The 25,266-nt window shown below is 49.9% G+C and overlaps 1 protein-coding gene across 1 annotated transcript in view; it reads right to left on the bottom strand.

The window, feature by feature from the left end:
* Positions 1-2,074: 2,074 nt before the first annotated feature.
* CHRNB2 (cholinergic receptor, nicotinic beta 2) overlaps positions 2,075-25,266 on the bottom strand; it is a 76,424-nt gene continuing 53,232 nt past the window's right edge. Inside the window, 6 exon segments of the mRNA XM_015419101.1 lie at positions 2,075-2,133; positions 2,136-2,235; positions 13,126-14,149; positions 16,920-17,029; positions 21,228-21,272; positions 23,134-23,279. Coding sequence (XP_015274587.1) covers positions 2,075-2,133; positions 2,136-2,235; positions 13,126-14,149; positions 16,920-17,029; positions 21,228-21,272; positions 23,134-23,279 — 1,484 coding nt within the window.

Here is a 25,266-nt window from a genome sequence, read left to right as displayed (position 1 = left end):
AAAAACACCTTTCCAGAGACTTCTGCTCTCATGCCACAGGACTTGGCTTGGGATTTCTTACACCAGAGGAGCCCACGGGTGCCATGTGCCTGCCATCCCCTTTCCTTGTGCCCGCCAAGTGTTTTTAGAAAGTGGAGGGGGGGGGGGCTTTTGCCCAGCAAGGTTCCTGATTAGCTGCTGGAGATTTAATCGGCTCACTCGCTTTTAAAAGAAGAGGAGGAGGAGGAGATTGGATTTATACCCCTCCCTTCACTCGGAGTCTCAGAGCGGCTTCCAAACTCCTTTCCCTCCCCCTCCCCACAACAGATACCCTGTGAGGTAGGCGGGGCTGAGAGAGCTCTTTCGAGGACTGCTCTTGAGTGAACAGCTCTGAGAGAACTTGTGACTGACCCACGGTCACACCAGCAGCTGCAAGTGGAGGCGTGAGGAATCAAACTCTAAAAACATTTTAGAGCTAAAAAGCTCTAAAGATGTTGCTTTGCCAGTAGCTGCCACCACAGCACAATGTGTGACTGAAGGTATATGGTGGTGGCCATTTTGTGGCAGCCATTTTGCCCCGGGGCAGAATTCCAAAGGTGGCCACAGGCTGAAAAGGGCTGGGGACTCCTGGCTTACACTTTCAACCCCTCTCTGGCCCCCCACAAGTCCACACTCTACCTCACTTCCACATTTTCAGGGGAGGAGGAGGAGGTTTTATGCCCCGCCCTTCACTACCCGAAGGAGTCTCAGAGCGGCTTACGATCTCCTTTCCCTTCCTCTCCGCACAACAGACGCCCTGTGAGGTAGGTGGGGCTGAGAGAGCTCTCTCGAGGACTGCCCTTGAGACCACAGCTCTGGGAGAACTTGTGACTGACCCAAGGTCACACCAGCAGCTGCATGTGGAGGAGTGGGGGATCAAACCCGGTTCTCCCAGATTAGAGTCCACCGCTCTTAACCATGGCACCACACTGGCTCTGAGAACTAGAAATGGAAATCAAAAGCTGCAAAAGCCGAGGCCTGCAGAACGAACGGCCATATCTACGCATTAGTGTGTGTTCATTATGAGCCTCGCCCCTCTTGCTAACGCACAGCCCTCCACCACGAAATCCCTCTCAGTCCGCGGGGTTTCCAAACACCCCTCCACAGTCTGCCGGTTCCCTTCCCTCACCCGAAATGAGGACCACGTTCCTTCTATGTGACCTATTTTATTGGTTTAACTGTGACAGCATCGGCTGCGGGGCCGGGGAGGGGGACACAGTCAATGCCTATGTGGTGAGAATGCTTTGGTCTCTCTGCCGAGGCCGCTGGTGGTGGTCTGGTGGAGAAATCCTCTGTTCCCGGGAGACTCCAAGAGCACGCTCCGGTTAGGGTGACCTTGACATCAATCTGGTTGGGGAGATGGAAGAACCTAGAGGGACGGGGAGGCGGGTGGGGTGGAGCAGACAGGTGGGTCTCTTCCCCCACCCCCTTACCTTGCGGTTTTCCTGATTGTGGGAAAAGAGGGGAGCCCTATGGACTCCCCTGGAGGGGGGGGCTACTAAATGCCCCTTTGGTGAAGTCGCCATACGGATGGCCGTGGCTTTCACCAGAACTGGTTGTGACGCTGTCTCGACGGGGGCAGAGACCTGCCCTACGCAACCCGGTTGCTGTTCCTCGAAATATGTAGGGTATTTTCTTTTAAATCCCTGAGTTTGGGAGCTGGTACCCCGTAATTGGCACAAGCCAGGGCGCAGTGGGGAGGGGGGAGCTACAGTCCTCTTTCAAGACGCCCCGCGTGGCAGTAGGACCACCATGGAAGCGAACGTTCGGCCGTAAGACCACCATGGAAGCGAACGTTCGGCCTCCGTCGAATGCATTGCAAGAGCCGTTCCGAAACTTCGAGGTGTCCCCGTGGCCATTCGCTACGAACTGATGCGCACCGACGGCTGCTCGGCACCGTCCTTCTTAGCGGGTTCCCCTTCCCCAAACAGGCTTCGTTCCTGGTACTAAAGCAAAGTCCAAAGGGAGGGAGGGCCCACGGTCCCTTGAACGGTCCGGCGGGGTGTCTCTTCTCCATGGAGGGCTGCTAGAGAAGAGGGAGGGGGGGACCCTCCGGCTATTTGGAGCCGGGCACGCCGTGGTTCAGCTGCAGCAGAGAGTTGGAGGCGTAGTTTTCTGCAGGAACATGCCGACGGTGCCGAAGACGCAGACGAAGATGAAGATCCACAGGAAGAGGCGGTCGATCACCATGGCCACGTACTTCCAGTCCTCGCTCACCTGCACGGGGGAGCAAGAAGACAAGAGTCAACGCCGGTCAGCTCAGCTGCCTTCATTTTAAGGCTGCCAGCCTCCAGGTGGGGCCTGGGGATCTCCTGCTTTTACAAGTGATCCCCAGCTGACAGAGATCAGCTCCCCTGGAAAAAATGGCTCCTTTGAAAGGTGGACTTTATGGCATTTTACCACGCTGAGGCCCCTCCCCTCTTCAAACCCCGCCCTCTCCCGGATCCATCCCCCAAATCTCCAGGTATTTCCCAACCCAGACTTGGCAACCCTACGAGTCCATTTTGCTCTGTCAGTTCCTCTGCTGATCCTAGGGTTGCCAGCCTCCAGGTGGGGCCTGGAGGTCTCCCGCTTTTACAACTGATCTCCAGCCGACAGAGATCAGCTCCCTTGGAGAAAAGGGCTGCTTTGGAGGGTGGACTCCGTGGCCTTGGACCCTGCTGAGGCCCCTCCCCTCCCCAAACCCCGCCCTCTCCCGGATCCACCCCCAAAGTCTCCAGGTATTTCCCAACCCAGACCTGTCAACCCTAGCTGGTCCAGCCTCTTTTTGTACAGTGGTAGTGCAGAGCAACACTATGAACGTCTATCCATTTCATGCCAGTTGTCTAGGGTCGCCAGCCTCCAGGTGTGGCCTGGAGATCCTGGAATTAGGACTGATCTCCCCTGGAGACAATGGCTGCTGTGGTGGGGGGATTCTATGGCACTGGACCCCACTGCGCTTCCTCCCCAGGCTCTGCCCCCAAATCTAAAGAGAAGGAAAGGCGGGGGGGGGGCGGCAAACCAAAAAAAGTTTTGAATCAGGAACCAAGAATGTTAGTTACGAACCAGGGATAGGGCCAATTATTAAAAACAGTGTATGTATATATAAACTAGTAATGTAAAGGTTTCCTTTGCTCGAAAGCCAGTCTAGGGGGCAGTGCTCATCTCCGTTTCCAAGCCGAAGAGCCAGCGCTGTCCGTGGTCATGTGGCCGGCACGAAGCGGTACCTATTTATCTACTTGCAGTTTCTTGCCTTCGAACTGCTAGGTTGGCAGGAGCTGGAACTAGAGACAGGAGCTCACTTCGTCACGCGGCACTCGGGTCTCCAACTGCTGAACTACTGACCTTCTGGTCTGCAGTTCAACATCTTAATCTCTGAGCCACCGTGGCCCTTATATATAAACTAGGTAAAGGTTCCCTTGCTCGAAAGCCAGTCGAGTCCGACCCTAGGGTTGTGGTACTCATCTCCGTTTCAAAGCCGAAGAGCCAGCGCTGTCCGAAGATGTTTCCGTGGTCATGTGGCCGCCATGACTAAACACCAAGGCACACGGAATGCTGTTACCTTCCCACTGAAATGGTACTTATTTATCTACTTGCAATTTCTTGCTTTCAAACCGCTAGGTTGGCAGGAGCTGGAACTAGAGATGGGAGCTCACTCCATCATGCGGCACCCGGGTCTCGAACTGCTGAACTACTGACCTTCTACAGCCTGCAGTTCAGCATCTTAACCACTTGAGCCACCACAGCTCCTATATATAAACTAAGTAAATACATGTATTTATTGTTAAAGGGTTGAAAACATTTATGGGCCCAACCGTAGCCTCATTACAGAATAAAAATTTCCTCATGCTCCCTCTAAACTGTGGAGTCTTGTGAGCAAAAATTCTACTTTGGGAGTTACTGGCATTAAAGCCGTGAGCGAGTAATTTGGCTACTGCATCAATCAGTTTGCTCTGGAGCCCTCCTTCCTGAGCTGAGACAAAAATGGCTGAGCCGGAGGCTAAAAAACTGAGGTATCTCGCACTAACTCAGCTTAGAGGGAACACTGAACACAAGTGGGAACTATTGTGACCCGACGCGTTTCGACCCTAGTAAGCCGCCTTCAGCGGACAAAGAAAGATATGTACATAAACGCTCAGGATGCAGTAGTAAAACAGTAGAAAGTCCTTCCAATTTTGGTCCAGAACATACAGGCAGAAACAACCGGTCAGAGCCAACATTGGAAGGACTTATTTTTTTTGGTCCCACATCGACATGTAAATTGTTTTACTATTGTATCCTGAGCCTTTATGTACAGATATTACTTCGACCACTGAAGAAGTCCTATTATGGCCGAAATGTTCCAGATTCAGAGAGGGGTCCGGCAGGGATGCCCACTCTCACCGCTTCTTTTTATCACAGCAATAGAACAGCTAGCAGAAAGAATAAGAAATAGTGTAAGAAATGAAAATTAATCTATTCGCAGACGACATTATAGTCGTCATGACAAACCCTAAAGAAGCGATAAAAGAAGTAAAAATTATATTAGAGGATTTTGAAGGCTGTTCAGGTTTAAGAGTCAACATGGCTAAATCAGAAATTATGTATCTTAATGTGAGTGTAAAGAGGAAAAAAAGAAATAAAATCACAAGCATGGGAATGGACATTAAAAAGCTCAAATATTTCGGTATAGTATTACAAAAGAATATTGATAGAATTTCAGAACTTAACCACAACATGATATGGAAGAAAATTGAGAAGGAAATGGGGAAGTGGATAAATAAAACCTTAGGTATATCCACTAGAATTAGGAGCGTCAAAATGTTTTGGATACCAAAATTAATATACCTATTTCAGTCGATACCACTAGGGACCAATATTAACAAACCAGAACAATGGAATAAGTAGATTAGAGAGTGGATATTCGGCAACAAAAAATGTAGAACCCAAAAAAGGCTGGTATATAGTCACAAGGCGGAGTTGGGTTGGGGAGTCCCCGAGTTGAGGAGCTATTATGAAGCTTTTCCAGTCAAGCAGTTATTAGAGATAGGTGAAGGTAAGGAGCAGAAATGGGTCAGATTTGAGAATGAGGTCAATAACAACATAGGGCAATTTGGGATCTTCTCTAGAGTTACTGGAAAAGACCTTAAATCAGTTAAAGGAACCAGACATTCAGCACTAGAAGCCTGGAGTAAATGGCAGCCCACATAGTTAAGAAGGAACTCAAGATGGGCACCAATAGAGTCCATCCATAGCGAGATAAGCGAAAATAAATGGTGGCAGTTGCTAAGATCTAAAGGGTATTATAGATTGGGAGACATGTTTAGGCAAGGCAATCTAAAACCGGTATATGAAATAGTCGAAGAAATAGGTAAGCAACATTGGCTTAAAATAACAGCACTCCATCGTATGGTAAAAAAGATAAAGAAGAAATCTGGTCAGAGGAACCAATAGAAGAAATATACAAAGGGATGCAAAAGTCAAAACAAGGACTAGCAGGGAAAATTTACAGGAAAATGATATCAGATAAAGATAAGACAATAACCTATTTACAAAAAAAGCTTGGATGAAAGAAGGTCAGATAACAGAAAATACGGCAAACAAAATTATGAAGGGAATAGAGGAAATTAAAGTGGTTAAATTTAATGAAATGGAGTATAAATTTTTCACAAAATGGTACACCAGCGCAGTTGGCAAATATGTTCCCAGGAGCGAGCCCCATGTGTTGGCACTGTAATCAGGGTCAGGGCTGGTTTTCCCACATGTGGTGGGAATGCCCAGAGACTAGAGCTTTTTGGACAAAAATTATACAAATTATAGGGAAAACATGTAAAGTTTCATTGACCATAAACTTTAATCTAATGCTAATGGGTGCAATTGGGAACCCAGCAGTAAGTAAGGAGAATCAAGCTACATTTAAAGCTATGATATTAGCAAGTAAAGCAGTGATTGCTCTGGGCTGGAAGGACAAGAGTAAATGGACAGTAGAAATCTGGCATAACTATTTGTTTGATTTTATACAGTCGGACATAATCGCGAAGCTGAGCCGGAAGACCATATGGGCAGAAAAGACCACAGAAATCAGAATGAAATGGAAGACCGACCTAGAATGGATACTAACAGAAGGAAGAGAAGACGTTCAGTGCAAGATTCGGACGTTGTGCCCGTGGCTGGAATTTTAAAGGACTAGTGAACTAGAATAGCAAGGGAAGGGCGGGGGGAGGGAGAGGGTTTATAAAGCGATATGTAATGTACGGGACCAAAGTTAACATGTAATACACATAAAACGTTACATAAAAAAATAAAGATTAAAAAAAAAAATTATGGCCGAAATGTATCGGGTCACAATAGTTCCCACTTGGGTTTAGGAAATGTTTATTCCGTAATGAGGCTACAGTTGGGCCCATAAACGTTTTTAACCCTCTGACAATAAATACATGTGTTTTTGATATTACTTAGGTGATGTGATAACCATCTTCAAGTCCTTGAAGGGCTCTCATAGAAAGGATGGTTTGGAACTGTTTCCTGTTGCCCCAGAAGGTCGGACCAGAACCGACGGGTTGAAATTAAATCAAAAGAGTTTTCGGCAAACCGTTAAGAAGAACGTCCTGACAATTAGAGCAGTTCCTCAGTGGAACAGGCTTCCTCGGGAGGGGGTGGGCTCTCCTTGGAGCTTTTTAAGCAGAGGCTAGATGGCCATCTGACAGCCATGTTGATTCTGTGAACTTGGGAAGGTCACAAGAGGGAGGGCAGGAAGGGTTGCCTCAGTGCTTAGTTCTCGTGGCCCTTTCTTACATACATACATACAGGGAAATGCTGATCACCACCATGGGGTCCAGAAGCAATTTTTCTCCAGGCCAGTTGGGCCCAGGGATCCTTTCCCTTCCCTACAACAGACACCCTGTGAGGTAGGTGGGGCTGAGAGAGCTCTGACAGAAACTACTCTTTCTTCAAGGACAGCTCCGAAAGAACTTGTGACTGACCCAAGGTCATCCAGCAGCTGCAAGTGGAGGAGTTGGGAATCAAACCCGGTTCTCCCAGATTAGAGTCCGCGCACTTAACCACTACACCGAACTTCGGCGGCAATTCGGTGGCAAGCCAATTCAGATCAGAGAATCTGAATTGGCCTGCAGCAGCCCGAAAGGTGTCCGAATGGGCCATTTTCGGGGGTGCATTTGGTGCACATCCCTACTGACTGAACCACAGCCCCTCCCCATGGCTCTCCAGGGTCTCAGGCAGAGGTCTTTCCCATCACCTACTGCCTGGTGCTTTTAACTGGAGATTCCGGGGATTGAACCTGGGACCTTCTGCACGCCAAGCAGAGGCTCCACGACTGAACCACAGCCGATGGCTCTCCAGGGTCTCAGGCAGAGGTCTTTCCCATCACCTACTGCCTGGTCCTTTCAATTGGAGATGCCGGGGATTGAACCTGTGGTCTTCTGCACACAAAGGAGAGGCTCTACCACTGAGCCACAGTCCTCCCCAAAGAGATATACCCTTTAGAGAAACCCTGGGAATTTATTTATTTTACTTCATTTATTTTACTTCATTTGAGAGCCAGTTCAGTGCAGTGGTTAAGTGGGCGGACTCAAATCTGGGAGAACCGGGTTTGATTCCCCACTCCTCCACTTGCACCTGGCTGGACGACCTTAGGCAAGTTGTAGTTCTGATAAGAGCTGTTCTTGAAAAAGAGCAGTTTCTGTCAAGAGCTCTCTCAGCCCCACCTCCCTCACAGGATGTCTGTTGCGGGGAGGGGAAGGGAAAGGATTTTGGAAGCCACTCTAAGACTCCTTCAGGTAGTGAAGAGCGGGGTATAAATCCAATATCTTCTTCTTCTTCTTATACCCAGCTTTTCTTCCCAATGGGACCCAAACTGGCTTACATTGTTCTCCTCTACTTCATTTCATCCAGACAACCACCCTGTGAGGTAGTTTAGGTTGAGAATGTGTGACTGTGCCAAGGTCAACCAGGGAGCTTCCATGGCACGACTGTGGATTCAAACTCGGGTCTTCCAGACCCCAGCCTGGCACTCTTCCCCCTGCACCATGCTGGCCCGGCCAGTCTCCTGGAGTTATTCGGCCCTGTTTCCTACTTACTGTTTCTGCATCGGTGATGCATCCGAGTTGCTCTTCCAGCATTGTGCAGGCGGTTGGACTAGATGACCACTGGAGGTCCTTTCCAACTCTATGATTCTGTGATCTTCTCTCTCGTTGGGGCTAGAAAATTTGGTGTTTTCTTAAATGTGAGCTAGAATTCTCAAGTTTTGGGGGTTTTTTTTGCAATACCGTATTAAGTTTTTCGGATCCCGTGAGCCGCAACAAAGACAAATCCGTGGGTTCTAGATCGAATCGAGCCTGAACTCTCCCGAGAAGCTGAAGCTGAGTTCGGTCCCATTATGAGAAGACGATCAGATGTTTGGGAGCCACAAGACATGAACAGATATTACTAACACGTTTTTATTTAAAAATACACAGATTTGCTTTTTTAATTCACATTAAATGAGACTGCCAAAAATAAAGGCAAAAGGGGCTAAAAACAGATATTGATAATGATATTTGGTTGTTCAATGATATGTATTTGTTTGCTAATGATATTTGTCAGAGAGAGGTGGAAAGAAAGAAGGAAATCAGCCAGGGGATGTGTGCAAATATTTAATTCGGCCTATCCTGTGTTGCTCTCTGCCTCTTAACTTTCCTTAGCAAAGAAATTTGGGTCCCCAGCTCACAGCTGTAGACCCGCACGCCGGAGTATTTATCTCCCCCCCGCCCATGCAACTGCAGAATCCACATCCTTTTTTAATTGTATCTATTTATTAAATTAGATTTATGAATCGCCCATTCCCTGATTACTCAGGGCTCTGGTGGGGAACAACAAAACACTAAAACATTGGAGTTGCCCGGTACACACACACACAGGGGCTGGGGGTTGCCCGGTTGCCAGATCCAGGTAGGAAAACTCCTGGAGATTTGGGGGTGGAGCCTGGGGAGGACAGGGTCCTCAGTGGGGCACAATGCCCTAGAGTGTACCCTCCAAAGCAGCCATTCTCTCCGGGGGAACTGATCTCTGTAGTCTGGAGATGAGCTCCAGGTCCCACCTGGAGGCTGGCATCCCTAATCCACACATCCACAATCCAGAGGAGCTGCATCTTGCTCACGTGTCCCCACTGCTGCGCTCAGCTCGGCCAAAATCTGCCATCTCACAGGGCTGCCTGAGGCGTTTCCACCAGCCGACCGGTTCCATTCCCGGTTCCTATGACGACCACTTAAAACTTGGCACCTGTTTTTCCAGCATCCACAGAGGAGGGGAGGGTGAATCGGGCAAGGCCTGGAGGGTTATGGGGTGATTTGTTTTTTGGGGGGGCGGGGGAAGCTGACTGAGGTCTGGGTGTCAAATGACAGACGGAAGGAGGGGGGTATTGGACAGCTCCCGAATCATCACCATCTCGCCCCGCGGGAAGAGACAGCGGTGGCCAGTAAGCCGGCCTACGCACCACCTAGAGGAAAAGTCTATCTCTCCCGGCCTGCTTCCTCCTCCCTGTGCACACACACACGCACCTCCCCGGGCATGAATCTTTCATGGGCCTTCAGCACGGAGATCCAGCCGAGCAGAAGGGAAATATCGATTCTGGAGGTTTGCAGCTCAGTTGGTGAACACAGCCTGCCGCGCAGTTTGGGTGGCGGCGGGGAGAGAGACGGGTCAGCAAAGGACAACGTTCTCTGACTCACTGCTCTGGCGTGATGTGATCGAGCGAGGGGGGGGGGAGTCGTGTGTCTCCCTATAAGTGAGCTTGCGGATTAAATGTCTTTTTTTCTGCAGCCTCTCTGTACCGGGTTAGGAACTCTTGGCCACGTTTCTCTTGTAGTCGGCCAGCCCGATTAAAAGGTATCGGCTACACGGTTATTTGAATAATCTACCGCCCGGCAGGGACCAATTTTCCTTGGGCGTTTTAGGATGGGGAAACTGGGACACCCACACTGGAGGTTTTTTTCTCAGGATATTTTGGCTACCGAAGTCTCCTTTCAGGGTGGCGGAAAGTGCCATCAAGTTGCAGCTGACTATAGTGACCCTCATGAAGTTTCAAGGCAAGAGACATTCAGAGGTAGTTTGCCATTTCCTGCCTCTGCATAGCGACCCTGGACTTCCTTGGTTTACCGTGCTCGAAAGTCAGTCAAATCCGACTCTAGGGGGCGGTGCTCATCTCCGTTTCCAAGCCGAAGAGCCAGCGCTGTCCGAAGACTTCTCCGTGGTCACATGGCCGGCATGATTAGACGCCGAGGCGCACGGAACACCGTTACCTTCCCACCAAAGCGGTACCTATTTATCTACTTGCAATTTCTTGCTTCCAGACTCCTAGGTTGGCAGGAGCTGGGACCAGAGATGGGAGCCCACTCCGTCATGCGGCACTCGGGTCTCGAACTGCCGAGTTACCGACCTTCCGGTCTGCAACTCAGCCTCTTAACCTCTGATCCACCGCGGCCCTAAAACTGTCTTTAGGATGAGCAAAGAAAGAAGAAAAGTTTGCCATGGAAAGTGATTGTGTTGCAAGGTACGCAACAAGGACCAGGTCTCCAGGCGTCTGTAAAATACCCGTCTTTGGTGAATGGCTTTTAATGGCCAGTGGCTACAGCTATCGCCCACTCCTTGTCCATTTAGGTAGAGAAACTGGATGTGTGGGGTCAGCGTAGCCAGCAAAGGTGACAGAAGTTGATGTTTGGTGGCTGGCTCCCGCAGAAGCCAAAGAAAACAAAATCCTCCTCTTCTTTGCACAAGGGTTAAAGGGTTAGCTCAAGAAGGAGGGCTCCAGAGCAAACGAATTCATGCAGTCGCCCAATCGCTGGCTCACAACTTTAATACCAGTGGCTCCCAAAGTAGAATTTTTGCTCACGAGACTCCACCGCTTAGAGGGGGCATTGCTCTCTTGCAACTGTTCCCTCCGGCAGAGTGAGAAATTCAAACAACTGAGCTGGTTTTGTGCCTGTGCTTCCCATCGGCAATTCCGAAATGATGGGCCGGGGCTCACTGAAATGCTAGAAAAGACTTGCTCCTGTGTGACCAGGCTAACATTAATGAAAGGATCCTGTGAGCCTCCGGTGTGCCCAAAGAGAGGAGGCTTCCTGCTGCATCACTGTATGATGCCCTGTCCTGACCTGCTCTTTTACCAAGTTCAGGTCATTGTTCTCTCTTACAGAGCGTGTCATCTTTTCCAGAACAGAGATGCAACCAAACTACCTGCCCTCAGAAGAGGCCCCTTGTTGCATCTCTGCATTCGTTACCGCGCTGGCCTTTTATCTCCTTCCACATGGCCTCTATTGGGGGTTGGCAACTGCTGCCTCTCTGCATTCGGTCTGCCAAAATAACTCCTCTGCTCTGCATGCAAAGGACATAGTAGAATTACCTGCCCTCTGAAGAGGCTGCCTGTTGCACCTCTGCATGAGTGTCTGTTCTGGACCGGCCCTTGTCTACTTAGGAGGCATGTCCCTGATCACCCATGCTTACAGAAACGGGCAGGGCAGGGGTCGTTCTGTGGCTGGATGATTTGTCCCACATGCCAAAAATAAACTTCTTCGGATGTAAGACCGTTGCAGACATTTTGTTTTAATCCAACAATCGAGCCTCACCTATCAAAAGCTAGGGAAACACGGGGCTCTCCCCATCCGTTTCCCCAGTGGTCTTTAGCCAACACTGCTGCCTGTAGTCTTTTCACATTAGGAAGACCGTGACTCTGGGTGGCGACCAGAGGCACGGCCTTTTCAGCAGCGGCCCCTCATCTGCAGCACGCGCTTCCCCTTGAGGGCTCGCCTGGCGCCGATCCTCTGGGAGGCTCCCCAGGAGAGGCAGCATAAAAATCCCATAAATAAATAGTTTCAAGTGGGGGTAGCCCTGTGGGTCTGCAGGGTGACAGCAAGATCTGAGTTCCAGTCGTACCTTAAAGACCAATACGATTTCCAGGGAGCTTTGACTCCTGAGAGCTTTGAGGAAGGGAAGGGTGACCCTTGAAAGCTTGTGCGTGAGAACCCATCGAGGGGCTTCCGAGGCAAATGAGAGGCAGAGGTGGTTGGCCATGGCCTCCCTCTGCAGAGTCTTCCTTGCAGGTCTCCCATCAGAGTACTAACCAGGGCTGACCCTGCTTAGCTTCCAAGATCTGATGAGATCGGGCTGTACTGGGGTGGCCAAACTGCGGCCCGGGAGCCACATGCGGCTCTTTCATGCATATCGTGCGGCTCCCGGCTGGGGAGGCGAAGGGGAGGCACGCCTCTCCAATCGGTCTTCCCTTCCCCAGCTGTTATTCCCCTCTCCGGGTAGGCTTGAGGTGGGGGGAGCAGAGAAAGAAAGAAAGCAACCTTTAAATACTTTCTCAAAGGCCCGCCCCCTCCGGCCGGCTTGGAGAAGGCATTTGTCTCTTTAAATCCCTTCTCCAAGCCAAGCCGGCCGGTGTGGGAGGTGGGGGCTTGGAGGACACATTGAAAGTTGGCAGTCTCGTTTAATGTTAATAAAAAGCAAGTCTGCATATTTTCCCATTAAAAACATATAATGTTTGTTCACATCTTGCGGCTCTCAAACATCTGACATTTATTCTATGTGGCTCTGATGTTAAGCAAGTTTGGCCACCGCTGGGCTGTACCGTGCTGCCTCCCCTCCCGTCCAGAGCTTACAAGCCGGAAATCTGGTTGGTCTTTAAGGTGCTATTGGGAGGGGGAGGAGGAGGAGGAGGAGATTGGATTTATACCCCGCCCTTCACTACCTGAAGGAGTCTCAGAGTGGCTTACAATCTCCTTTCCCTTCCCCTCCCCACAACAGGCAACCTGTGAGGTAAGTGGGGCTGAAAGAGCTCTTTCGAGGACTGCTTTTGAGAGAACATCTCTGAGAGAACTTGTGACTGACCCAAGGTCACCCAGCTGGCTGCCTGTGGAGGAGATGGGGAATCAAACCCGGTCCTCCCAGATTAAAGTCCGCGCTCCTAACCGCTACACCGAACTGGCTCCCAACTCTTGGTCTTCTAAATAAATCGTTTAGCATTCCGAGTTTCAGCTTGACTGCCCAGACTCAATGCTCAGACCCACCGAACTGCAGCTTCTTGCCGAGGACAGCCCTGTGTGCCCAGCCAGGCCACAACGACCACCCCTCGCTCCCACCAGTGGCTCTACTCACACTCTGGTCGTCGTCCTCGCTTTTCATGTGGTCTGCAATGAAACGGACTCCATCCACAGCTTCCTCCAGGCTGCAACAGCAGTGGCCGGGTGGCGCCGCTTGACCCGGCCTGTCTCGGTAACCGTTGGCCCCATCGGATGTTTCCGTGAAAGGTCTGCTGGCGCCACCACTGCCGCCACCATTACCATTGTTTCCCGTCCCCAACTTAGTAACGGTGGCAGGGTTGACGTAACGCATGCAGGAATGAGCCCCATCTCGCCGGAAGAAGCTGCTGGTGGTACGTTCCTGGTTCTGACGCCTCTGACGCAACCGCTGGCGGGCGCAGTTCTGCCGCGGCTGCTTCATGAAGAGGAGCATGGGCAGTTTTTCCAGGAAAACCACTTTGACCCACGGCGGCATGGTGTGGGTGGTCGGCGAGCGGTGGTGCACGTTCAGCACGCAGACGCTGGTGACGATGGAGAAGGTCACCAAGACCATGGTGAACATCAAGTATTTGCCCACCAGGGGCACATCCAGCGAGGTAGGGGGCACAATTTTGGAGATAAGGAGCAGGAAAACGGTGAGGGCGAGCAGGACCGAGATGCAGAGGGTCATCTTCTCGCCACAATCCGAGGGCAAGTAAAAGACGAGGATGGCTAAAGAGGTGATGAGGATGCATGGGATGATCAGGTTGATGGTGTAGAAGAGGGGCTTGCGCCGGATGATGAAGTCATACGTGATGTCCACGTAGGTAGAGTCGTTGGGGTTCTCGTTGCGCCGCCCCGGCAGGGCAATGATGTCCCACTCGCCGCTGGGTGTGAAATCGTCCAAGCTGGCCACCTCGCTCTTCAGCACCAGGTCGATCTCCGTGCGGTCGTAAGTCCACGAGCGAAACTTCATGGTGCAGTTCTGCTGGTCGAAGGGGAAGTGTTTCACCTCGATTTTGCAGGCGCTCTTGTAGATGGCGGGCGGGAGCCAGAAGATGCTGCCGTCGTAGGATACCACCGCGTTGGAATAGAACGACACTTCGTACATTCCATCGGCACTGCAGGGGAGGAGGAAATCCTGTTTATATCGAGGCCACAAAGGCAAGGAGAGATACATCTGGCAGGAAAGGGTTGGTCCAGTAGCTATACCCTTTCTCCTTTTAGAAGAAGAAGAAGAGACTGGATTTATACCCCACCCTTCACTCGGAGTCTCAGAGTGGCTTACAAACCCCTTTCCCTTCCCCTCCCCACAACAGACACCCTGTGAGGTAGGTGGGGCTGAGAGAGCTCTTTCCAGAACTGCCCTTTCAAGGACAGCTCTTGTCAGAACTATGGCTTGCCCAAGGTAATCCAGCGGCTGTAAGTGGAGGAGTGGGGAATCAAACCCGGTTCTCCCAGATTAGAGTCTGCGCACTTAACCACTGCACCAAACCACTGCACCAAAGCCATGCATTACCCTTTCAACCTTTGATCACACCTCTAAAGGAATATATATCAAGTAGCAATGAGTAGGGCATAAAGGTTTAGTTGATGACTTGGTTAGATCAATCTGTTAAACTGTCTGGTACCTTAAATTAACATGCATTAAGGTTACCCCAAAGGCAAATAAGGATAATAAGGACAGTAATTCCCCAAGGGTAAGGATCAGGAAGCTACAACAGTCCCACCAAAGGAAAATAAGGTCAATAAGGACCAAAAAGTAGCAACAGTCCCCAAGGCAAATAAGGACAACAAGTACAGTAATTCCCCAAAGATAAGGACTGGGAAATTGCAACAGTCCTGTCAAAGTAAAATAAGGACAATAAGGACAGTAACCTCCCAAGGATAAGGACCCGAAAGTAGCAACAGTCCCTCCAAATGAAAGTAAGGACAATAAGGACAGTAATCCCTTAAGGATAAGGACCAGGACATAGCAGCAGCAGCACCAAAGGCAAATAAGGACAGTAAGGATAGTAACCCCCTGAGGACCAGGACCAGGAAGTAGCAACAGTCCCACCAAAGGAGAGTAAGGACAATAAGGATGGTACTCTTTTAAGGATTAAGACCAGAAAGTAGCAACAGTCCCACCAAAGTAGATTAAGGACAATAAGTAATCTCTTAAAGACAAGGACCAGAAAGTTACAACAGTCCTTGCAAAGGAAGATAAGTACAATCAGGGCCGGCTCACTCACTAGGCGAACTAGGCAATCGCCTAGAGCGGGCCGGCCCTTAGGAGTGCCAAACTGCACCCGGCCCCGTAGTCTGGGAGTTTCTTGATTATTTGTGTTTTTCATTCTTCCTAAAATGCATTTATTTTTGAAAATTGGTGGGTGCACGGGGAGGGGGGTGCCAGAAGGGATCCCCACCTAGGGTGCAAAATAAGCTGGGGCCGGCCCTGAGTACAATAAGGACAGTAACCCACCAGGGATAAGGACCAGAAAGTAGCAATAATCCTCTCAAAGGAAAGTATGGACAATATGGACAGTAATCCCTTAAGGATAAGGACCAGAAAGTAGCAACAATCCCTCCAAAGAAAAGTAAATAAGGACAGAAACCCCCTGAGGACAAGGATCAGAACAGCCCTGTCAAAGGAAAATAAGTACAATAAGGACAGTAACCCACCGAGGATAAGGACCAGAAAGTAGCAACAGTCCTCTCAAAGGAACATAAGGACAATATGGACAGCAATCCCTTAAGGATAAGGACCAGAAAGTAACAACAATTTCTCCAAAGAAAAATAAGGACAATAAGGACAGTAACCCCCTGAGGATAAGGATCAGAAAGTAGCAACAGTCCCCCCAGAGGAAAATAAGGACAATAAAGACAGTAATCCCTTAAGGATAAGGAAATGAAAGTACCAACAGTCTCCTCAAAAGCAAATAAAGATGATAAGGACAGTAATCTCTGTGGATAAGGACCAGAAAGTAGCAACAGTCCCTGGTCCACAGGCATAGTTGGAGTCCTTGAAGTAATGGCAGCTCCAAAAGAAACTTCCACCAAAATCTATTTTCTCCTGCATTGTAGAAATTGCAGAGAAATGTGAGTACTTTCTTTCCCTGGACAACATTGCCTGTGTGCAGCACAATGCTGGCCACACTCTAGAAAACCGTACAACTTCTTTTGGAGTGTGCAGGAATTCTGCCACAAACAATCTCAGTCATTCCTCAGAAAGGGATCCCCGGGATGGTGACCCTGTCCTAATTAATTAATTATCATATGGCATTGTGTGTACAATGGCCAGGAGATCCTAAGATTGCCTGGCAGCCAGAAGTTCTAACTCTTTCAGCACTATGTGCCACTAAGGCAGTTTGTTGCAGTGGTTAAGAGCAGTGGACTCTAATCTGGAGGACTAGGTTTGATTCCCTACTCCTCCACGTGCAGCCACTGGTGTGACCTTAGGTCAGAGCTGTTCTCTCAAGAGCAGTTCTCTCAGAGCTCTCAGCCCCACCTACCTCACAGGGTGTCTATTGGGGGGAGAAGAAGGGAAAGGAGATTGTAAGCCGCTCTGAGACTCTGAGTGAAGGCCGGGGGGTATAAATCCAATCTCCTCTAGGTGGCGAGCTAGACTTGTTCTTAAGGCAAGAGGCATTTCAGAGGTGGTTTGCCATTGCCTTCCTTTGCGTCACGACCCTGGTATTCCCTGGAGGTCGCCCTTCCAAATATTAGCCAAGGCTGACCCTGCTTAGCTTCCGAGATCTGATGAAATCGGGCTAGCCTGGGCTATCCAGGCTGCCCTATCCCCTATGAAACCTCACTACTCACTGCACCCGTTCACTTTCCCTGCTACGTCCTTGCTCTATCCACAAGTGGAAATCCTGGCTGTGGAACAAGAACATTGCAGGGACCTACTTGTTGTAGAGCACAACATCTGGAAGCCAGATGTGCTTGGAGGGTAGCCGCACTTTCTTCATGTCGTCAAAGTCCTCGGGGTTCCACGTGAGGCGGTAATCCTCCCATTCCTGCAGAAGAGTGACAAAGGAGGTCAGGTGGAAGCCAAGCACAGATTCACCCTCCCTCCCCCCAAAAAATCGTAAGAACATAAGAGAAGCCAGTGTTGGATCAGGCCAATGGCCCATCCAGTCCAACAGTCTGGGTCACACAAAGTGGCCAAAAATACCAGGGGCCATCAGGAGGTCCAGCCGTGGGGCCAGAACTCCAGAAGCCCTCCCACTGTTGCCCCCCACCCCCCAAGCACCAAGAATACAGAGCATCACTTGCCCCAGACCGAGAGTTCCTATCTATACCTTGCGGCTAATCAACTGCATATCGAACTCTTACCCAGAAAGCCTGGTTTGCATGAAGAATAGCCCAGGTTCAGTGTCTGGCATCTCCAGTGAAATGGTGTCAGATGCCAAGAGACCTTTCTCGAAACCCCAGAGAACTGTCGCCAGTCAATCAGAATCAGTAATACGGCGTTACACAGACCATCTCTGCATAAGGCAGCTCCTAGATGTTTTATATCTATGTACGCAAGTGCCGTCAAGTCACAACCAACTTATGGTGACCCCAGCAAGGGCCTTTCGAGGCAAGCGGGAAGCAGAGGTGGTGGTTTACCAGGGCCTTCCCCCATGGAAGAGCTGGAGTCAAGTCCAGTAGCACCTTAGAAAACAAGGTTTTCGGGATATAAGCATTCGAGAGTCAAAAGCTTATACCCCCAAAAAAATCTTGTTGGTCTCTAAGTAACTATTAGACTCGAATCTGGCTTTTCTACTGCAGACCAACATCGCTGCCCTCTCAAACGATTCTCCTCCACAAGATCTTCTTTGGTGGTCTCCCGTCCGAGTACTGTCCCTGCTTCGCTTCCAAGATCTGATGAGATCAGACTCCAGCTGCCACCAAATGGCCACCATTGAAAAGAAGAAGAAGAAGAAGAAGAGACTGGATTTATACCCCGCCCGTCACTACTCAAGGGAGTCTCAGAGCGGCTTACAAACTCCTTCCCCTTCCCCTCCCCACAACAGACACCCTGTGAGGTAGGTGGGGCTGAGAAAGCTCTTTTTCAAGAAATGGCTCTTTTTCAAGAACAGCTCTTATCAGAACAACGCTTGCCCAAGGTCGTCCAGCCAGGTGCAAGTGGAGGAGTGGGGACTCAAACTCAGTTCTCCCAGATTAGAGTCCGCGCACTTAACTACGACACCAAAAGGAATGTAAGTCCAGAGTTTTGTTCAACCTATTTTCAGAAATTAAAAAGTTTGGGTTCCCCACCCCCTTTTATAAAAGGGCCATCTTTCGGCTATGCTCCTGCAGAGTGCAGGGGGTTGGACTAGATGACCTGCAAGTTCCCTTCCAACTCTAACATTCTATGATTCTTTGAGGCAAAGTGACAAAATAAACCCATTCCTTTGATTCTTCCGTAGGTTCGTTCTCCCCTGTGTTCCCACTTAGAAGAATTTCTTTACAAATTTTTTTTTAAATTATTTTGTAATATTACAGTGTACAATACAATCACAATGAATCCATGTTACAATCAGGCAGTTATTGTAATTCCTTTGAACTTCAGTCTTAACATTTCAATTCAAATAAAGTAGAGAATTTACAGAAAGTTGCATAAAGGTAAAGGTAACAGCCACCTCTAAGGTGGGAGGTATCATAAAATGTATCTAGATTATGAAAATGTTGATAAAGAATCTTTGGTCACTGAGGGATATTTACAGCCCTTGGTTAGTTCTGAATGCGTTTTACAGATATAACCATTTGTGGTAGATTGCGTTGGAGGGAAGCAAATCATGTGTTGACATAAAATTTAATAGTGGAGCAAAAAATTTGGAGTAGTTCGGCATAGACGATATTTGTGATCTCTGAATAGCATCTGAAATTTTGGCCATGACGAATTGATCCCATAGAAGAATTTCTTGTTTGAACGTAAACCGTGCGGTTATGTGGATTCTTTGTTGGTTCGCAGAGCCTTGGTGACCCTAACTGGGCAAAAAAGGCAACATGCAAATATTGAAGACTAATAAATCTGAAATATGGCAGGGTGCCGTGATCCTGGGCCTACAGAAGTGCGGCCTACAGGCTCTAGGGAGGCCTAGTGGCTCCAGGGAAGCCTGTTTCGGAGTAGCTAACAGGGCCTACGTTTCCCAGGGCACCCTTTGGGCCCTGTGATTGGCTAACAGGGCATTTGGAGGGAAAACTTGCACCAGCAGAGGAGTAGAGGGTGGTGCCTGGGAAGAGGGAATAAACGGTCTTGCCCCAAAGTGGGAGGAGGTTCACTCCTAGGGAGCAGAGGTAGTGTGAAGCAGCTGCGGAAGGAGGGACCCCTCATCTGAAAAGGGTGAGTCAGTCTGAGACCAAGTACCTAGAGAAGGTAGGGTTGCCAGGACCCTACCTGGCATCCAGCGGGGGTGCGAAGCTCCGTGTCAAGGAGCTTCGCGTATGCCATGAAGAGGTCACCCGGAAATGACATCATCATGCCAGGCACGCTGTCGAGGGACGCTCTAGCGTTTGACTTTAAAACTCTATGGTACCATAGAGTTTCAATGCCGAATGCTAGACTGTCCCCCAACGGCATGCCCAGAGTGATGACGTCACCTCCGTGTGACATCATCACACTGGGGACATCGGCCCAATTCCCCACTTTGGGGGTGGGGTCCCCCCCAGTGGCCGGACCTGGGCCGGTGGGTTGGGGGTCTCTAGAGCGGGCAAACCCCCGCCCCCCAGAGGACCTGGCAGCCCTAAGAGAAGGCTAGGACTACAGAGTCAAACATTTTAGGATTTCTTATTTTGCTGGTTTACCTACCTTTACTGTGCTCACTTTTCCTACACATTATTGAATCACAGCTATTGTTAAATCTCTTTAATAAAAATAGTTTGTTACTGTGCCTGGGTCCACACACCTCGTTCGGTCACTTATAAGGGGAAACCTGTTGAAAAATGAGTGTTTAAAGGAGGTAGGGTGGGTGCTCTGGGTCCTCCCGGGGAGACCCATACCAGAGTGGTGGCAGCCATCAGAGAGAACCTCTCTAGCCACTGCCCGCAACACATGGCGTCCAAGATCAGATGGTATGACACATGAGTCGGTTTGGTGTAGTGGTTAAGAGCGTGGACTGTAACGAGGGAGAGCCAGGTTTGATTCCCCGCTTCTCCACATGCAGCCGCCGGTGTGACCTTGGGTCAGTCACAAGTTCTTTCAGAGCTGTTCTCTCAAGGGCAGTTCTCAGGAGGGCTCTCTCAGCCCCACCTAATGGAGTGTCTGTTCTGGGGAAGGGGAAAGGATTGTAAGTCACTCTGAGACTCCTTTGGGTAGTGAACGGCAGGGTATAAATCCGATCTCTTTTCTTCCTCTTCTCCTAAATTGAAGCCTCTCTGTCAGGGGTCTGCCCCCTTAAAGCGTCCGTCCGTCCCCCCCCCCCCGCTAAAAAAACAGCATTTAAAGGGTTACCTCTAAGTGCTGTTTTGGCCTGATCTCCAAGCAGCCAATCGCTGCTTGGAGATCAGGGAAGGCATGTGGCCCCTCCCCCCTCCATTGTTGCCCCACAACATTTCCTTGTGCCCCACCAACCAAAGATTTCTTGCTACCGGGCTGATTATGCATCATGTTAGCATTTATGCTTTGCTTCAGTTCTGGGTTTGGTGTTTTATTCCAATTTATGGTTGGTTCCACAACCCAAATCCTAATTTCGCTGTTCACTGAATGTCCCTGTCTTGCCGATTTATTGACTCGCTCTGCAAAATCCACCTTGAATCCCAATGAGGAAGGCAGACTATAAATAACACGAGTGAATAAGCAAATAAATCAATACTGGCCTCGAGGGGGACTGACATGCGAGGCAACTTCATGCACGGGGCTTATTCTAGCGCCCCACCTGCCCTCCCGATATAATTTGATTATCTTTTTCCAAACAGCCACATTTCGTTCCACACTGAGCCAGGTGGCTCCAGGGCAGTGTTCCCTCTAAGCTGAGTGAGTGTGAGCTAGCTCACAGTTTTTTAGCCTCCGGCTCACACATTTTTGTCTCAGCTCAGGAAGGAGGGCTCCGGAACAAACTGATTTATGCAGCAGCCACATCGCTCGCTCACAACTTTCATGCCAGTAGCTCACAAAGTAGAATGTTTGCTCGCAAGGCTCCACAGCTTGGAGGGAGCATTGGTTGCAGAGCTACAGGCTCCAGACCCCTTCCCTGCGCACGCCTTATGGATGGATGGATGGATCCTCACCTGCGTCAGCCACACGTTGGTCGTCATGATCTGCTCCCTTTCGTGCTGCCAAGAGAACAAAAGACAATGGGAGTCAGTGGAACTGCCCCCCATGGAGGGGGTGGCTAGAGACTTTAATCCCCTCCTCTCCCTCTCCTCTTCTTCACCCAAAGAGTGATTAACACGTGGAATATCACCGCCACAGGAGGTGGTGGCGGCTACAAGCATGGACGACTTCAAGAGGGAATTAGATAAACATATGGAGCAGAGGTCCATTAGTGGCTATTAGCCACAAGGTATGGATAGGAACTCTGGGGCAAGTGATGCTCTGTATTCTTGGTGCTTCTGGTGTCCTGGCCCCACTGCTGGACCTCCTGATTGCACCTGGTATTTTTGGCCACTGTGTGACACAGAGTGTTGGACTGGATGGGCCATTGGCCTGATTCTCTTATGTTCCTATCAGGGTTCATTTCCTGCAGGAGCACACAGGAGTGGAGCCCCGGCAGTAAAGAGCCCAGGGGCGGGCACATGCAACAAGCCCCGCCCCCTGCTCCCAGCAGCCCTCAGTCAGAGCAAGAAGCAGCCGGGTAAGTTGTAGAGCTCCCCCCGGCCCCCCAGTCCAAAACAGTCCAGTGGCACCTTTAAGACCAAGGTTTATTCAGGTACAAGCTCTCCCTCCTCTGCGAGGACAGATCTGCATGTTCCCCCCGCCTCCAATAGCTAGCAATCCAAAAGAGTCCAGTGGAGCCTGAGCAGTGGGTGTTGCCTTCTTACACACTTCCGGTCATATCAGAGGGTGTGGCATATGCAAATAAGTTATGCTAATATGTTCTGCTAATGAGCTCCTGCACCTCTCTTTCTACGAAACGACCCCTGGTTCTTATGTTCATGGTTTCCGGATCCTCCTGCACGACCAGTGGGGGGTGGAGGAGTGGGTTTGCCAGATCCAGGTTGGGAAACTCCTGGAAATTTCGGGATGGCGCCTGGGGAGGACAGGGACCTCAGTGGGGTAGAGTGCCATAGAGTCCACCCTCCAAAGTAGCCATTTTCTCCAGAGGAATGAACCTCTGTAGTCTGGAGATGAGCTCCTATTCCGGGGGATCGCCAGGGTCCACCCGGAGTCTGCCATCTCTAGCTAAGAAGTTCCCAGTTCAGATTTCAGGGGGGGGCTCCAAAAAACAAGGAACATCTGCCATTGGTCCTTCCCTAGGCCCAAGATGAGAAAGGGGTGGAGTCTGCAGTGTTCCCTCTAAGCTGAGTTAGTGTGAGCTAGCTCACAGTTTTTTAGCCTCCGGCTCACACATTTTTGTCTTGGCTCAGGAAGGAGGGCTCCAGAGCAAACTCATTTATGCAGTAGCCAAATCGCTCGCTCACAACTTGAATGCCAGTAGCTCACAAAGAAGAATTTTTGCTCACAAGACTCCACAGCTTAGAGGGAGCACTGGCTGCCATAGTGGCTGGTGGGGGAGCTGGTTGATTTCTGTCTCCTCTCAGGTTTGGTATCTTAGGTTTCGGTTCTCGGGGAGTGTGCTTTCGCTGCTTGACCTTGGTGTCTGCTGTTCTGCTTCCCCTGGGAATGTATGCTCAAAAGCCCGCAAAGGCCTTTCCCCTGATTGGATCCTTCCATTAGGAGACCCTGCTTTGAACCTGGTATAATTGCCCCTCTCCCGCTTTGGCTCTCAGTTCTGACACTATACATGTATGGATGACTTGGCTTTTACTGCATCAATAAACTGACACTTCTTTGAAGGACTGTTGTTTCCTGATTGCTGCAAGACTCTGACATCTGCAAGCTGGGGGGGGGGAGGAGCTTAAAGTTTCCGTCTGATGACCTTGAACCAAACACTCACTGGCCCCTCAAAGGGCAGGCTTTCCCCGGACTCTCTGCAGGGTTTTGCTTTTCTCGTTTGCTCCTCTCGCGACTCACCACGCTGATGAGCTGAGCCAGGGACACCATCAGCTGCACGGTGACCAACTCGGAGCCATTGGTGGCCGGCCGGATGAGCTTATTGTAGCGTGACGGGTCCAGGAGGTGTTCCACCAGCCGCTCCTCCGTGTCTGTCCCCAGGGTCCCTGCAGAGCGGACACAGGGCAGGTGAGCAAACCGCCCTTCCCAACGGGCAAGGTTAGTCCCCCATCCGTTATCCAGACCCGATCCGAACTGCATGCATCTGCTTGGGTTGCCAGCCTCCCAGTGGGTTGTATGGAAAAATAATATGACACTGTATATAACAGAGGTATCCTTAAGGCAGATCTGTTTTGTGCTTTTTATTTTTTATTTTTCAGGATTTTTCTATGAAAGGTAAAGGCTTCCCTTGCTCGAAAGCCAGCCGAATCCGACACTAGGGGTGTGGTGCTCATCCCCGTTTCCAAGCCGAAGAGCCAGCGCTGTTATCGAATGATAAAAGGGTTGGAACACTTTCCCTATGAGGAAAGGTTAGAGCGCTTAGGGCTCTTTAGCTTGGAAAAACGACAACTGAGGGGAGAGATGATTGAGGTTTATAAGATTATGCATGGGGTAGAGCAGGTAGAGAAAGAGGTACTTTTCTCCCTTTCTCACAAGACAAGAACTCGTGGGCATTCAATGAAATTGCTGAGCGGTCGGGTTAGAACGGATAAAAGGAAGTACTTCTTCACCCAAAGAGTGATTAACACATGGAATTCACTGCCACAGGAGGTGGTGGCAGCTACAAGCATGGACGGCTTCAAAAGGGAATTAGATAAGCATATGGAGCAGAGGTCCATCAGTGGCTATTAGCCACAAGGTATAGATAGGGGCTCTGGGGCAAGTGATGCTCTGTCTTCTTGGTGCTTGGGGGGGTCAACAGTGGGAGGGCTTCTAATGTCCTGGCCCCACTGGTGGACCTCCTGATGGCACCTGGTATTTCTGGCCACTGTGTGACACAGAGTGTTGGACTGGATGGGCCTTTGGCCTGTTCCAACATTGGCGTCTTTTATGTTCTTATGTCCGAAGACGTTTCCACGGTCATGTGGCCGGCATGACTAGATGCTGAGGCGCACGGAACGCTGTTACCTTCCCACCGAAGTGGTAGCTATTTATCTACTTGCAATTTCTTGCTTTCCAACTGCTAGGTTGGCAGGAGCTGGAACCAGAGATGGGAGCTCACTCCGTCATGCGGCACCTGGGTCTCGAACTGCTGAACTACTGACCTTCCAGCCTGCAGTTCAGCGTCTTAACCTCTGAGCCACCGCGGCCCCAGAAAATTTTTCTATACTGTTATATAAATATTAGTGTCAAGTATTACCAAACATAGGTTCGCCAAAAAAAAACCCATGGACCACATCACGCCAGGCCCTCCTGTCTTCTGCTATCCTCTGGAGTTTGCTTAATTTCATGTCCCTTGCATCAGTAACACTGTCTCACCATCCCATCCTTCACCGCCCCCTTCTTCTTTGACCTTCAGTCTATTATACACAGTGTCATATATTTTTCCATATCTTCCTAACACTACGACCCTCAGTTTTTGTATTATCCTCCCAGTGGGGCCTGGAGATCTTGTGGAATTTCAGCTGCTCTCCAGGCAGCCAGTAAACCGGAAAACAGGCTGACGCTCAGCGCTCAGGATGAAATGAAACACAATTTCTCCACTGTATTTAACAATGTTATTTTATAATAGCTAATATTCTGTCTTTCCTATGCACACCCAAAATACAGAAAAAAGGGGGGTTCAAAAGTACAGGGGAAAAGTGGGTCGGCGAAACTCCCCGGAGTTGATTTTCCATTTCGTTCACAACTTCATCCAAACGTACTGAAGCACCGCGGTAGTCTCTTTTAAAAACCTACTATTCATAGTGTCTTCACGTGATATTCCATGCCGTGATTTCAAATACTAGAATGTATCCTCATCCATTTTACTGGAGAATCTTATCCCGGGCATAGACACAGATCAATTTGCCTTCAGACAGCAGCAAATAAGTTCCCCTGGAGAAAATGGTTGCTTTGGAGCAGAGGTCATTTCGGGGGGGAACGCGGGGGAACGCAGTTTCCCCGGGTGAGGTGCAGGGGGGCGGGGCACATGACGAAGCCCCGCCCCCTGCT

This window comes from Gekko japonicus, unplaced genomic scaffold (genome assembly GCF_001447785.1).
Source record: "Gekko japonicus isolate JY-2015 unplaced genomic scaffold, Gekko_japonicus_V1.1 scaffold25, whole genome shotgun sequence".
Taxonomy (NCBI): domain Eukaryota; kingdom Metazoa; phylum Chordata; class Lepidosauria; order Squamata; family Gekkonidae; genus Gekko; species Gekko japonicus.
Note: the sequence above shows the minus strand (reverse complement) of the source record. Positions and strands in the feature narration are given on the sequence as shown.